Source organism: Corylus avellana, chromosome 4 (assembly GCF_965113065.1).
Source record: "Corylus avellana chromosome 4, dhCorAvel1.hap1.2, whole genome shotgun sequence".
NCBI classification, from domain to species: domain Eukaryota; kingdom Viridiplantae; phylum Streptophyta; class Magnoliopsida; order Fagales; family Betulaceae; genus Corylus; species Corylus avellana.
Window position 1 is genome coordinate 32,234,079 of NC_142493.1, and position 15,885 is coordinate 32,249,963.

The window sequence follows — 15,885 nt, forward strand, 5'->3', positions numbered from 1 at the left end:
TTATAATAATCACATGTCGATGAGTAGATCCTACAAATTTAAGTATGAATTTAAAAAAATAATAACAATAATGAAAATGAATGAGAGATGAAAAAATAGCATTTCTATTTCTCAAACATAGACCCACAAAAATTTTACATAAAAAACATTTTTCAAGTGTATTTCACCAAAAAAAAAAAAAAAACCTTTAAATGACATTAAAATACTTCTACAAATAAAAACACTTTTGAGTTTCAACTTACCTCATTTTCGTTGTTAAGCTTGTTTGTGCCATTTTGATTTATAATTCTCATCTTGTTTAATATTTTTACTATTTTATTTAAAAGATGTTTGAAATTATTTTTGAGAAATAAAGCTTTTAAATAAAAAAAAAATTTATAAAGAATTTTATTTGTAATTTCCTTTTTAAAAAATGCGATTAAAGTAATTAAAAAAAAAAAAAAAAAAAAAAAAAACCCTTCTAAATTTTCATGTTTTTGCCTTTTGTAAACAGGCTCTTTAGCGTGTCTATCACGCCTGCTTGGCTTCATATCAACGCACACCCCAGGAATTTGTATATATAAACACGAACACAAACTGCGAATTTCAGAAACTAGAGTCTTCCTCTTGCTCCCTCTTTCATTTGCGCTTATCACAGGTACGGTTCGTATTCTCGGTATTCCTCCGCATCTTTACACTTTTCGGTCGTTTCTTCTCACTTCAATTCCTCTCCCAATTCCCTTTCCCAACTATTCGTTCCAATTCATCTCCTTTACACCGTCAGTTGAATTCGATTCTGGGAATTCTTAAGGATAGTGTTTGGCTGACAATGGCTTTCTAGGTTCTTTTTTGTTGGCAAGTAATGACTTCGGATATTTATACGGAGCGCCCGTTGTTCGGCGGCGCAATATCTAGCACATTCCCTTCTAGATTCCAGGTTAGTCGTTTTTCTGCTATTTGGGTTTGTAATACTTGTCGTTTTAATTTTGTTTCCAATTTTGGAATTTCGGGTTGCCGAATAACTTTTGGGTATCCAAAATTACAGGACGTGAGCAATGTTCGGCAAGTCCCTGATCATCAGGTTGGTTATGCTTAAACCGATTCTTTTTGTTAGAAAATATTATTCCAAGATATGCTTTGATTTAAGTGTTTTGTGATGGGTTAAAGGAGGCGTATGTGGACCCTGCCCGGGACGAGAGCCTAATCGTCGAGCTCTTAGACTTCAAGCATGATGTTGGAGACAATGGAAGTGCTGTCTGGTTTCTTCAAGACCTTGCCAATGAACAGGAAGCAGAAGGAGTCGTGGTAAATCTCATTTTTACTTTCATATCCTTAGAGGGTTTGTGTTATTTTGGTTTTTGTTTGGTTTCTGAGAATGGAGTCTTTTGACTTTTGAGGTTTAGATTTTCTCCCACATTCAAAAGCGAGCTTGGGCATGTTTGAATTTTCCACTGTTGTAGAACTTTGATTTAGGAACTGATTTGCGAGTCAATGGTTATTATAGTCAGCTTCTGTTTGATCCAGGTGATTGAGCAATCTGGTGTGATTGAGGCCCCTGGATTGTGTTACAGAAACATACCTGCTGTCGTCACAACTGCAGTTGGTCAGATGGTAAATGCCTTACCTATTGCATATGTGGTTAATATCTCTTTTTGCTTACTGACTTAATCTTACTTTCTAACGTTCTATTATCTTCCAAGTGATGCTCTGACTATTTGAGAATAATGTGGGTAATGAATTCTATATGCACTTACGAATGCTACTTGGCCTCTTACTTTCACAAATGACAGACTGTAGTGGCAAATCTCTGATATATGAAATCGCTCAAGTAATGACAAAGACTAGGCACAAATTCATTAGCAATGACTGCATTTTTGGTAGTTTAGCATCAGTTTAGTGACACTAAACACTCTGTTAATTAAATGAGCTCTGATTGTTACCGATGTGCTTTTAGCCTGTCCAAAGTTGTGGATGTGTTAAGAACAAAATAGAGAGGCTCTGAATCTATATTTTTGGCCCTCACAATCCATTATTGTATCGGAATAAATACAAGGTTCGTTTGACAAAGCTTTTTAGATGATGCTTTTTGCTTTTTGCTTTTTGGTTGTGATGTGACGTAAAGGTAAAAATAATTTTAAGTGTTTTACGAGAGTTTTGACTTGTTTGTTAATGCTTTTAATTTTTTGCTAAAAGCAAAAAAACTACCATAAAAAGCATTGTCAAGATGGATACCTCACCATAGGACAATTCATAGGGACACTTCATCACCTTCTAGAATAGGGACACTTGTTCCTTTTCTTTCTAATAGTATGGAAATCATAATGTATGTTTGGTTGGTCGTTATATCAATTAACCTGAAGTTAAGGATATTTTGGCGTCTGATTCTTTGGAAAGTGTAAGCTTTGCCAGTGGTACATGGGCATGAGCATGTGCCCTATGGATTTTCTTATTGTCATTTCGGCTGGACCTCTGACTATCCTTTCAATGGTCAATCACAATACATGTTTAGACATAATTGGGGGTGGATATAACTAAAAGCTGACCAAGGTTTTGCTTCATATGGTTACTGAAATACAAATATCCTATTATTGAAAACTATTCACTCCACGATTACAGTGTTCAACAAAATTCTCTTTGGATTGGACTTTTAATTCATTAAGCTTTTTCTCCTAATCGGTTATAAAGTTTTTTTGGCCCAATGATTTGTTTTAGTAGCAATTTTAATGAGCAGGGAAAATTAGTTTGCCTTTCTTTTTTGAGAAATTTGGGAGCTAGTATGATGGTATTTTAAATGCTTGAGCACTAAATTGTTTGTCCATTTGCATGATGGTACTCTAACAGCCTTTTAAAGAATTAAAAAGAAGTCTTTTTGATAAGTAGATTAGGAACAGTACTTTAAAGAAAATTCCAGTAATCAGTTATCTCTAATTAATGGCCAGTAGCTTTTTTAGAAAACATAACATAGAAATTGTTATATGAAGTTTTTGGAATTGCTCTCTTTCTCTCTCTGTCCATCTCTTTTTTCTAACTTATGTTAATGCCTATGCATAGGCCATTTCTAAGGGAAGGCAAGGAAGGCAAGCACAAAACACTGTTAGGGTAATTCTGTTCTATTTTTTTTTTCCTCTACAATCTTTAAGAAGTTTCCAAATGCTAAGTGGAGTCTACTATTCTATTTCTGCAGGTGTACTTGGCAAATCTGCGTCTTAAGGAAGTTGATACTGATGTGCTAATTACTGCATATGAGCCCATTCATATAAAGTAGGTATCAGGAACAAGTTTCCATAAATCAAATAAATTTCACGACTTACTGAAATATTTTACTTATGGATCTCCATTTACCGGTTATCCTAAATCACATGCTTGTGCATGCACACGTATGCAACCATATGAACAAACACACACACACACAGATTTTAGGGATTGATCTTCCTTTATGCAACAGTGGAATTCTCCTCTCATTAATAGATAGCCAAGTTCCATTTACTACATGCACTTATCAGATTGAGCTAACCAGCTGATTTCAGAGTTATTATCCGAGATTTTCACCGCTGATAGTTTTTGTAAGATTAAGCGTCTGAAAACAAGAGCACTGTAGGATGGGATGGTACCAACAACTTGAAGTGTCTGGCTTGCCCTTTCTAATTGTTAGAACTACCTGGAACAGTTAAAAGTTATGGGATCTTACCTGAGGCTTTATAGATGGTAAACTTATGTTGCTTGATTGCTAGTAATATTCCAAAAGAATAGCCGGTAAAATCTAACTAGCAATACAGAGTGTAACTCTCTCCATTTACCGGTTATTATATGTTGTTTTGTAACATATTTCTGGAAGCATTGGCTGCTTCAGTGGAGATTCAAAACGCAGTATGAGTTATGGTGATTGATTAGGTAAAGAAACAGATGGGTGTAAAATTTGAATTGTTAAATGTAGAGATTAATGGTCACTTGAATATTCCTGTAACACTAATGCTGTTATGTTCTTGTGGTTGCAGCCCTTTGAGTGAAATCGCCAGCACAGTTGGCGCTGGTTTAGCTGTTCCTGCCACACAAACTGGATGTATGCCAATGGCTGAGGTTTTTAAACTCGCAGTCTCTAGCTTCAAAGTTCATGACTGGAGCCTTTTTGGTTCTGCCGTCTAGGATGTGTTCGAGGGAAATCTACTGAGAACAAAGTTTTGAGGTTGTCTTGGGGAGTCCACACTCGGACGCATGTTTTTGAAAGTAGTTTATTTCTGTCTAGGCATTACAGTCGATGTTCAAGAGTAGTAGTAGTAGTGAGCTTTTTGTTTGAATTTAAATGGCAGATTCCCATTTAGCGATGGGCAGTGGAAATTCTCACAAGCCCATTCCAGTGTTGTCTTTTCCATTTCTGTGAAGTGTCAAGTGTCAAGTGGGAATCTTTCCTTTGAGTCGTTAAAACAGTTTGTTTGGGCCTCAATTTGGTCTCAGTTTGAAAGTGAGACTATAGCTCGCACACTTCACCCAGTTGAGTGGACTATATTTTTTTATCTCGTCTAAATTACTATGATGGAAAACCGACCCGAGCAGAGTCGTCGGTATGATGATTACGTAAAATTGGATGTAAGAGAGAGAGAGAGAGAGAGAGAGAGAGTGGTAGCACATATTAGTGCACAAAGTCACTGGTGACGATAGCATGATGATGGCCTACTGGCTAAATTCAGACAGCGCACAATCGCTCCGACTCTTGCTTTTGAACGGGTCAGATAATCGCGACTTTACACGAAGGTGGGCGGGTCAAATCTCTTGGGAGTGGACGCTGTCAGGCTTTCATGGCCCACTAGGCTAAAATTTGCTTCCTTGATGGGGGTATGGTTGCGAGTGCGAATACAATTATTAATGCTCGAGGGTCCATGAAAATAAAGCGAGCTAGCTCAAAATATCACCTCCTCTCCTCCTTTGTAAAATTCTCTCCCACGAAAGCAACACAATCCACAGCTCATCATAATCCAATTCTTGCACTGTCTACCAAAACTAAACCATCTGCATCACCTTCTAGAGATAACTAAGCTTTCAGTACCACCGACAATTTTTAACACGATTCACGAACTTAACACGAAATTAAATGGTTAGGGTTGATGAGTTTTACTTGTTTAATTAAATGGGTCGGGTTAAGGTTGACCTATATCTATGTTCCAACACGATTCGAACTCGACACTCGACATAATGACATGCAATTTTTGACATGACCAGTGAATCCGACACGAGCTCAATATAAAATTAGAGAATTTATGGTTAAAAAGTTTGACCCCGTTTAATTAAATAAGTCGGATTAGAGTTAACCTATAGAATCTTATATACATACCTCGATACAACCTGAATCCGACACGCGAACACGAATTGCTACTCCTACTTCCCAATCATCAAAATTTGGGGCAACAATAATTTTAGTGACTAAACAAAATATACGTAACAAACCACATTCCTTTCAATCCCTTTCAATCAAACAATCCATACAATAAGGAAAATGCATATGGACATTCACATGCAATTGTTTGAACACTTATTCCGACTCAATTTGAAAAAAAAAAAAAAAAAATTGTCGATTGATAAAGACATTAACTAACTCTTTCATTATTTTCGTCTAGAATGTTGAAAGTACAATAATTTGAAGGGTATAAATCTAGATGATAAAATTGGGGAAACCCATGATAGTTGTGCAAAAATTAGTCCTAAAATCAAGACTTGGGGACCTGGATAAGTAGCACCAAGTACAAATGGCACTATAGTGACGCCAGAAGTTGTAGTATAGTCAATCACGTGAGAAGCAACTAGTTTGAAATTGAGTATATTGTGGGCGGAAAGATACACAAAATGGTAGATGTTTTCACACATGATTTAGACTTTGCTGAAATTATTGGTGGGCAATTCACATCAAATCGTTGCCAAATCTAGATGAGAAGTATGATAGCGACTTGGAATTTGAAGATATTGCTTATACGAAGCAAGAAACATAGTAAATAAAAATAATAATTCATTTCAGTTGGAACCAATCTTAGACTAAAGAATAAATCAATTATAAATTGACATGCATTTTGAACAACCCAGTTTAAATTATTGAATTATATATAGTTTTAATCGATCTCTTGCTCAACAGCAAGTAGCAACTATCTCTTTTTTGATGCCATAATTCATTTTCACAGCAGTTAGTGAGTTATTTTCTTCATGTTCAAAGAAGTCTTTTACGAAGCTAAGGCTTATCATTTCTTCCATCTTTCATCTCACTATATATATCTATCTTTGTGTTTTCAATTAAAATAACATTTGAAACCGCAGCAGTTATGAGGTCAACGACTCATACGTACCGACCAATAAAACCATGTTACTTGACGTTTAAACATAACCTCCAATAATTAATAACGTTTAAGTGTTTAACCGAAAAGGGTGACTATAAAAAATTAAAAAAAAATTAAAAAAAGTTTAATCTAAAAGGGTTGTTATTGTTAACGTAACCAAAAAGGGAATGATTCCACAATTTCCACCCATATCCATCTTTTCACTGGGATGCTGAATATATATTATTTCAATTAAGATTGTTTATTAAATGTGGAGGTTCTATGCGGCATGAATAAATTTACTACAATTTATGTTTAATGTATTTCTCTTTTTTCGACGGAGAGAATAGTAGTTCCAAAGAGGTAGCTCAATTGGTTGAGAATCACGTCTCATAAAGCGAAGGTCTCTGACTCTCTAGTTCGAATTCTGACATCCCAAGTAGAAGTTATGACTTTGAAACCTGGATGTCCCGTTGCGCAGTATGTCACAGGTTTTGTGCCATGTTTAGTGCCTTTCCCCTATCAGGGGCGTGGATTATTCAACTAGTGGGAAGGTTTTTCTGCTTTGCTGGTTGCACTCCGCTAGAGTAAGGTGCTGAACGAAGCGATACAACGCACGCTCCTACTGCGCTTACCACCTCACTTTCACATCCCAGCTCTTAGCGCTAGACAGACTTATGTTCCCCTCTCCTCTTCTTGTGTGTGGTGTTTTAGCATTGTGATTTAAAAAGCACTTAGGGCCTATTTGAGATTGCGTTTGAGTGGCCTAAAAATGTTTTTTAACACTAAAAAAGTCGTTCGAATAAAAAAATACTCGTTTGATAAAAAAATTAAAAGCCTTTTTTAAGGGTTTAAAAAGCCTAAAAATGACAAAAACGCATTTTTGGCAAAAACTTAAAAATGAAGCTTTTGTCTAAAAGCAGTATTTGACTTAAAAGCTCTATTTCTTGAACACAATCTCAAACATGCTCTTAATCTAAAATAGGAAAGAAAAAAAAATACAATTTCTATAAGCAGGTTATGGGGTGTTTATTTGAAAAACCATGAATTTAAACCAAAATTATGATTTTGCATAACAAATATTTGATAAAAAAAAAAAAAATTGAATATGTTTTACCAAACGCTTTTGCGATTTTAAAAAGTAACGATTTTAAAAAGTAACGATTTTAAAAACGTAATTTTTAAAAAGACAATTTTTAAAATCGCACTTATTAAAACCGCAATCCCAAATAAATCCTAACACCTATCTAGACATGCATTACAAAAAACTTCCCTATGAATATCGAACAATACAATCCCTATATATATATATATATATTTTTCTGTTTTTTTTTTTAAAAAAAAATACAACTAAAAGTTGAGATTTATATTTGAAAATTGAAATCTCAACAGGTGGCAGTGATTGAGTGGGGAGATGGGCTAAGTCGTAGACGTGGTTCAGCCAAGCAAAGAAGATTCCAACGGTCTGAGTCGGACGTGGCGTTGTCTGCTCACCCACCAACTCCGCCAGAGGGACTCGAGAAGGACATTCCATTAATCGAGCTGGAGTGTGGATCCCACCCTTATTGCCTTAACCAGCTCAAACACCTCTCCTCCAAATGCTTTCATTGTTTGGCCTATCTATCCAACTCCTGACACAAAGGAATTTTTTTTTTTTTTTTAAAAAAATTATTATTATTAATGCCCCAAAATTTTCATTTAAATTGAATTAAAAATTTAATCAATTAAATTGAAAGCAAAAGGCATAGGGTTAATTTGTGATAGCCTGAACCTCAAATTCAATCTTGGCCAATAAAATGTTGCCGACATTATAGTAATTGGACGGTAGCTTCTCCGGAATTGACAATTCTTTCTTTTACTAGCAGCAGCTGTACGCATTATGGCACCATGCAAAATATCAACAGTACTTCATTTGATTTGATAGGTCCAGCTACGAGATTACCATGGTCAACAGGCAATGTCTTTATCATATATATATATATATATATATATATATATAAAGGCTAAAATGAATTTATAGACCACCTTAATTTGTTGTTCTTTATTTATAAAAAAAAAAAAAAAAATAAAAAAAGAAAAAAAAAAAGAAAGCAAAATTACAACTTCTACCGATGGAACGAGTAATACTTTTTTAATTTGGTTTTAATCTGCAAAATGATGGACCAGTCGTTCTATTTTGTTTGTTTGCCTTCACTTTCAAACATTCTTTTTTCAAACCTTTTGTCCAATTTCTTAAATTAAGTTGGACTTATTTTTTGAAACTTTTGCAATGCCTTATAGGTGTCTTTGAAGGGTCTTCTCATGTCACCCACTTTGAATAATAATAATAATAATAATAAAAATTACTTAAAATAGATCATATTTGTCGGTGTAAAATAAATAAAAGAATAGCATTACTCATTTTTTAATGAAAAGTTCTTCCACCAGGCTAACATGACATTGTCCGTCAATCTTTGAATCATGAGCTTTTTGTTAAACAAAAAATTAAGCAGTAGGATGAGAGTGGGATATATGAGGCTGAGGGTATAATATATATAATTTTTTTTTTAAGAGTAATGGTATTTACCATGCCAATATCCTAATATGCTACGTGACAATGTCAATCCAATAAATCTAATAGTAAATTGATAGTATTATCACATTATTACATTAGCATAGTAAGATAGAGGGGCGAACCACCTTAGGCCTTGGCCCCGGTGGTCCCCAAAAATATATATATATAAAATAAACTTTTTAAAAATTGATTTTTGTCCCATTTTTTAAAAATAAATTTCGCCCTCCTAAATTAAAAGTTCTAGTTCCACCCCTAGTAAGATAGTTGTGAGATATTGGTGTCCTAAATAAGATTATTCATTTTTGAGTGACCCATTTTGATGAATAACTAATTAAAGATACCAACTTGTCCATATTTAGGTCACTGTAAAATGTATAATTTGTCTGAAATCATTTCGTTTCCTTCATATCCCTTTTTTACTTATTTAAGTTACGTACAAACAAATTGCCTAAAAGGGTTTTATCCGATTGAAACTGGAGTGTGACACTTGGTTGGTACGTAGGGAGATTGAAGCATGTGTAACTATCATGGATTTTGGAATTTATGGCACAGCTAAAACAAGGGCATTGAATTATCTTAACTACCATCAATTATTGAGCCCTGATGAGCTAGGGATCTTGGGGGGTTCATGAATCATCCCTTCTCCCTTCTGTCAGACCTCACTAGTATGGTGTACGAAGAAAAGCATATATTGGGCATGCAGCTGAAAGCTAAGGTCATGACCAGGCCAGCAAACACAAGAGCTTCAACGATTAGTACTGGTCCATAAATTGCATTACTTTTAGTGCTGGCCTGGCCAGGTTCAGAAAAAAAAGATTGGCTGGGCTGGCTGGCTACGATTTCATCCCTTTTTTTTCATTGGCTTAATTAATTCTCGATCGCCAGCGATGGTGCAGTAGTGATGTGTGTGTTGTGATGATGGATTTCTTTCTAATCACCCAACCTGTCATTCCTTTTGGTTTTAGGATTCTCTATGCCAACCTGTCAGCCTATCTTATTTGTGTTTAATTAATAATAATTACCATCTAATTTGCTAGCTAGTCTTCCTTAATATAATTGTACCAATTAAGGATCGATTGATTGGAGAAACTTCTTAATATTTTCTATATAAGCAAAATGAATTTGAATGTGGGGTTGTTCAATACTTCAATGTTCAGCATCTAGCTTCATCATATCATATAATAAAATTGCTTGATGTTCGCATTCTTGGACCATATATATTAGAGTATTTAATTGTAAAGTTTCATGTGTTTCAAAAGGGGTTGATTCGGTTGGTACATAGACTTATACGAAAATTCATACCTACCTAATGTAGATTCTTTAATATCATCTTTTTCATGCCCAAACGCTCCAAATACATAATTAAGTTTTCAAAGAGATTTAACTAAAATATATATAACGTACACATACAATATTATCAATTAAGGGTCCGAATGGGATGTTATGGCCATGGGTGAAAAGAATGTACATGATGGATGGGTTTTGGATATGTAACTTTCAAAACTAGGGATCGGGTTGAACCGGAAATAGGACGAAAGTGATTTATTTATGGCTTGGTAACCACCAACATTCCTACAAACTTGGTCTAGCTTATGATTAACCTAATTAATTATCATATATATATATATATATAGATGCATGGTAAGCCATCCTCGTCACCGGCATGTACAGGTGTCAGGGCACGTGATTTCTCTTGGCAAGCATCGTGAACTACTCCACGGCCCTATATGAGATCACTTCAATGTTGTGATGTTAAATAGATTGTACGACACTGCCATATTGGGACCATTTATGTAGTGTTCAGGCCAATACTTGGCCTCATCTATTTCCCCAAAACATTGTGCAGATTATGCATTTAATTTCAAAACATTGTACATGTTTTGAAATTGGGAGTTGGGCAGAACCCAATGAGTTCCATATAATCGGATATCTATAGGAAAATCATTAATGGCCGTCCCTCTAGCTAGCAACAAATTAAACACATAAATACTATTTGGTAGGTTGATATATATATGACTGTTATACAATTATATATAATGATGTGATTGCAAGAATCAGCTCTTAATTTTTTTTATTTTTTTTTAACAAGTTTATGCTCTTTAATTTTTGGTGTACATATCTCGTTCCAACAATTCATTAAATAACATTACTTAATTAAATATGTTGATCTTGTCATCCGATCCAATATTGACTCTTGCATTGGGTTACGTACGCAACACAACAGGCAGTACAAAATTGAATTATTATCCGTATTTGATTCAGATTAAGCCATGATTGATGGAACCTGTTTTTTATTTTTATTTATTTTTATTAGTATCTGAAATTGATTTAACTTTTAGATATGAACAACAATACCAAGTGTTCTTCTTAGCAAGCCGTTTATAAAGAATTCCAAGAGTGGAAGTCACGGGTGACGAGTTTGAGTAGGAGAAAGAGGAAACTCAAAAAGGGTAGTAAAGGGAGGGGATGATGGCATGCTAAATTTGCCGACGTCGTGGAATAGTCGATGCTCCCAAAAAACTACATGACGGGAGATGCGAAGACGACGAGACACAGGATCATAACACCGGTAGCCCTTGTGTTCCACTCCATATCCAAGAAAACAACACAACCGAGAACGAGGCTCAAGTTTGGTGCGCTCATGAGGCTGGAGTAAAACAAAACAGGCAGAACCAAAGACACGGAGATGATGATATGAAGGGATAGAGCCAAACAACCGCTCATGAGGAGTACAATTATCAAGGATAGGGGTAGGCAACCTATTGATTGTGTAGACAGCCGTGAGAGTGGCTTCACCCCAAAACGGGGTAGGAACAGATGTGGAAATGAGAAGAGTACGGACAGTGTCTAAAATGTGCCTAAGTTTACGTTCAGCTCGACCATTTTGTTGTGAGGTGCCTGGACACGACAAGTGAGAAACAGTGCCATAATGTTTTAGAATAGCTTGAAAATCATGTTGAGTATATTCTAAAGCATTATCAGAACGAAAAGCCTTAATGGGTTTTGAAAATTGGGTTTCAACCATTTTGGCAAAAGTACGATAAATATCCAATAATTCAGAACGAGATTTCATTAAAAACACCCAAGTGTAACGAGAGAAATCATCAACAAAAATAACAAAATAACGTGAGCCACTCATACTAGCAACAGGAGAAGGTCCCCAAACATCAGAATGAATTAAATCAAAAGAAGCAGTAGCATGAGAGTCACTATTATTAAATGGCAAAGCCGGTTGTTTACCAAGTTGACATGAACTACAATCAAAAGAATTATTGGAAACTGAACCTAACAAACCCTTGGAAGCTAAAAATTGAACGCGAGAGGCAGATGCATGACCAAGACGCGAATGCCAAAGTGCAAGAGATGGTGATGATGAAGAGGCTGCAGCAGAGATGCCTGTGGCGGGGAGATGTAAGGATGATAGTTCAAACATACGCCCAATTCTACGCCCGGTCCCAATGGTCTGATTCGTACGAAGATCCTGTACATGCACACCAGAAAAGTCAAAAACAAGTCTATATCCAAGCTCACACAGTTGGCCAACAGAAAGAAGATTGAAGGATAATCCAGGCACATGAAAAACTTCAGGAACAGAAAGGGAAGGTGTATTGATAGTGCCTATATTTTTAACAGTCATAATGGAGCCATCAGCTGTGCGAATGAATGAAGAATGAGGGGAAGGTACAGATGTGGTAGAGGAAGTAGGGTGAGGTGTCATGTGATTGCAACAAGCAGAGTCAAAGAGCCAAGAGGAAGAGGTACCTGGCAAAACTGAGAGGACAGAGGAAGATGCATTACCAGAACGAGATAGGACGACCTGGTTGACTATTGTCTCGAAGTCAGCTGCAGATAAGGTGACACTGGATCCTGATGCGTGGCCAGAGGGGGCAACTGAAGAGGGAGCAGTTGGAGATGAAGCAGCTGGAGATGAACCACTCTCAGTATGAGCAACTGCTGCTGTGGGTGCATTAGATCTTCCCTTACGCCAACACTTGTCAATAGTGTGCCCTCGACGTCGACAATAGCGACAGTAATTATTATCGCGAGACTTAGGAGGGAGTCGAGAAGCACCTGACCTGTCATAATACTCTCGCTGGAATGACGAGGAGCCAGAGGATGGTGCAGCCAACACTGTATGACTAGGCTGAGAGCGCATAGTCTGCGATCTAGTCTCGGCACGGACAAGTTCGAAGATGGCAGTGTCCAAAGTGGGAAGAGGAGAACGATGTAATAGTTGCACACGAACAGGCTCAAAATCATCACGCAAAGCCATCAAAAATTGGTGAAGGCGATGTTGATCTCTACGGGTAATATACATCTGAGCATCAGTGGGATCCTTCCAAATAGGATCAGAAACATCAATTTGGTTCCACAAGAATTGCATGCGGGCAAGAAAATCATTAATACTCTGACCAGATTCCTGTCTGAGATGGAAAAGTTCAAACAAAAGCTGATACTCGTGAGCACCATCTACAGAAGAATAACGAGAAGCAAGCATATCCCAAGCACCCTTTGCTTCATCAAAGCTGCCAAAGAGTGCAGAAATAGATGGGATAGTGGTATTACGGAACCATGTAAGAATCTGATGATGTTTGCTATCCCAATCAATAAGACGAGTGGTAAAAGCCTCATCTGCCTCAGAATCCTTTTTAACTGGCTTTTGGATCTCCCCAGTGACATAAAGCCAAAGCTTGCGGCCTTTAAGAAAGCTGCGCATAGATTGAGACCACAACATATAGTTTGTGCCATCCAATACAGTCTGAACATGATGAAAAATCTCGTTTTGTGCCATCTGGAAGGCTCAAATGCAAAAACAGACTACAAATATGAAATCAGGACGAAAAAATGGGTAAGAAAGCACCTGGTCAACTCTGAAAGTCAACAAAAAGTCAACGGTCAACGGTCAAAGTCAACGCTGACGTGGCACCAATGACGTGGCAGTGTCTGACTTGATACTGATGACGTGGCACACAAGCTGACGTGGCACATAGGCTGACGTGGTACTGATGACGTGGCACCGATGACGTGGCACTGATGACGTGGCTATGCTGACGTGGCTATGCTGACGTGGCAATTAGGGCTGACGTGGCAGAATGGCGTGGCACGTGGGTGCGATGGCGCGTGTTGTACACGCGCGAACGGAGGAGTCTTTTCGCTGGCGCGTGGATCTGACGCGCTGACCTTCTGGCGGCGCGTGGCGGCGCGTGGAGCGTTTTATGGAGGATCTGAGGCCTGTTCTGGAATCCTGGGGAGCAGATCTATCGATCGGTGACCTGGGGGAAGCAATCGGACCACCGTGGCGGCCGGTGGCTGGACGGCAGTGGCGGAATTGCCGAGCCTTTGGGCGGCGCGTGGCGGCGCGTGAGGGCTCCGATATGGATGTGTGAGGCGGCTCTGGGACGGTTGTCTTCCGGGCTTTCAAGCGGTATAGTGATAAGCTGAAAACCTCGAGGAGAAGATAGAGAACCGTGAAGATCAGAGAGAAGGATTCGCCGAATAACACTGGCGGCGCCGGAGGAAAAATATTTAGCCGCAAAAAAAAAATTTTGAGGTGATTCAGAACCTGTGCTCTGATACCATGTTGAGAATAAGGTTGTATATTGAATCACAAAATATAATGTACAGAAGAGGCCTATATATAGGCGAACAGTACAGACCTAGTAGAATAAGGAAAGGAATAATACAGACCTAGTAGAATAAGGAAAGGTAAACCTAGTAACCCTAGAATACCAAAGAAAGTAAATAATAATAATATAATATTATCTAACAGTTTGTATATGGGTCAAAAACAAACAAACGCCCTAAACCTAAAATAGATCGAGGTAGAGAATTTGATCTCATTCGAAATCTTAAAGCTTTTTTCTAGGTAGCTAGCAAGGCTGACCAGAGACAAAAAGTCCCAAATTCAAGCAGGTTGTGGCACTCTCTATAATTGTTAAACGTCCCATTAGGGTTTCAGTGGGGAACGTGAGACAATAGAATTATATGGGAGAAGAGAAAGAAAAAAAAAAAAAAAAAAAAAAAAACGTAGGTAGTGGCCGGTACGGTGTAGAGATGAAACTTGGGAGGCGAATAATGTCGTCCATGGAGGTTGAAAAGTAGATGTTCATGGGTGTAGGGAATGACATGACTAAGTGTCAAGTTTAGTACAAATCAAAAGAAATTGTCATTGTCACTTCACTGCTATTAGTGGCACTTAGATGTATGATCGATATTCCCCCTGCTAAGCATTTAACGGAAGGAAACCATGATCCATATATATATATATATATATATATAAAAGAACAGTGCTAGCTCGATCGATATATCCATCATTCATGATTAGTTTTTGGTATGTTGGTTGTTTGTTGAAATGTGGAATTTTTTTGAGCAATGTGTTTCTAATCTATCAAGTTTCTTGTTCCCTTTTAAGTTACACTTGGGGCTGTTGGGCACATGGCCTAAACGTGACATGCTTTCTCTCTATTTCTCTCTCTCTCTCTCAGGACAGTGGGGCTCCTATTATTCTTTTATTTTTACCTTTTATTTTGCAGTTGGGATAATTTTGTTGATATGGAGAGTATCTAGGAAACAAAAGCTGGTGCTCCGCTGACTACAGGATCAATTGCGTTGAGTTTAATTTTTTTTTTTTTTTTTTTTTTATTCTTTCCTTTATATATATTGATTTGGGCTGGGCAATCAATTAATGTAATGTTACATTGTCAATATCAAAGAATCTTGGTAGTTAACTTAGTCATTTACATACACATATTGATTTAATAATTAAGAATACTTCCTACAGATTAGGTTCTCGGAAAATTCATTCAATTTCGTTTGTAAAAGTATTATGTGTCTCTTATCATAACACTTGTTTGCTAAATTATTGGAGCACACAAAAGAAAGCAAAAACCCTAAAACTAGCTAGTTCCAAGGGAGGATTAAGGAAAAGAAACAAGTTGAAAGGGAATATGGAGAAGCTGAAGGGTCTGGGGGCAAAGAGGAGAGGGCAAAGGTGCAAATGCAAAAGGCAATGATTACTTGAATGAGATGGGAGCCACTTGATTATCTTTTATTTGC

General features: G+C 37.1%; 2 protein-coding genes across 2 annotated transcripts; one reads left to right on the top strand and one right to left on the bottom strand.

Moving 5' to 3' along the window:
* Positions 1-545: 545 nt before the first annotated feature.
* On the top strand, positions 546-4,465 carry LOC132177809 (ran guanine nucleotide release factor, putative (Mog1/PsbP/DUF1795-like photosystem II reaction center PsbP family protein)). The gene is made up of 8 exons (XM_059590270.2): positions 546-637; positions 821-916; positions 1,025-1,060; positions 1,147-1,284; positions 1,504-1,590; positions 3,031-3,078; positions 3,164-3,240; positions 3,975-4,465. The coding sequence occupies exons 2-8, from the start codon at positions 842-844 to the stop codon at positions 4,120-4,122; spliced, it is 609 nt and encodes a 202-aa protein (XP_059446253.2). The 5' UTR covers positions 546-637; positions 821-841; the 3' UTR covers positions 4,123-4,465.
* Positions 4,466-11,233: 6,768 nt separating this feature from the next.
* Positions 11,234-13,213, bottom strand: LOC148586617 (uncharacterized). Its single transcript, XM_088515709.1, has 2 exons — positions 12,124-13,213; positions 11,234-11,727 (listed from the first exon to the last, which is right to left on the bottom strand). Exons 1-2 carry the CDS (start codon positions 13,211-13,213, stop codon positions 11,234-11,236), a joined length of 1,584 nt encoding a protein of 527 aa, XP_088371835.1.
* Positions 13,214-15,885: the final 2,672 nt, after the last annotated feature.

What these genes read in the sequence shown, in the direction of transcription:
- LOC132177809 (XM_059590270.2), top strand. Translation starts at nt 842, where the DNA reads ATGACTTCGGATATTTATACGGAGCGCCCGTTGTTCGGCGGCGCAATA. An exon ending in AGGAAGCAGAAGGAGTCGTG is followed by an intron (nt 1,285 to 1,503) that starts GTAAATCTCATT and finishes TGTTTGATCCAG; the next exon opens with GTGATTGAGCAATCTGGTGT. An exon ending in AAGCACAAAACACTGTTAGG is followed by an intron (nt 3,079 to 3,163) that starts GTAATTCTGTTC and finishes CTATTTCTGCAG; the next exon opens with GTGTACTTGGCAAATCTGCG.
- LOC148586617 (XM_088515709.1), bottom strand. Translation starts at nt 13,213, where the DNA reads ATGCAATTCTTGTGGAACCAAATTGATGTTTCTGATCCTATTTGGAAG. An exon ending in TCAATTTTTAGCTTCCAAGG is followed by an intron (nt 11,728 to 12,123) that starts GTTTGTTAGGTT and finishes TGTCGTGTCCAG; the next exon opens with GCACCTCACAACAAAATGGT.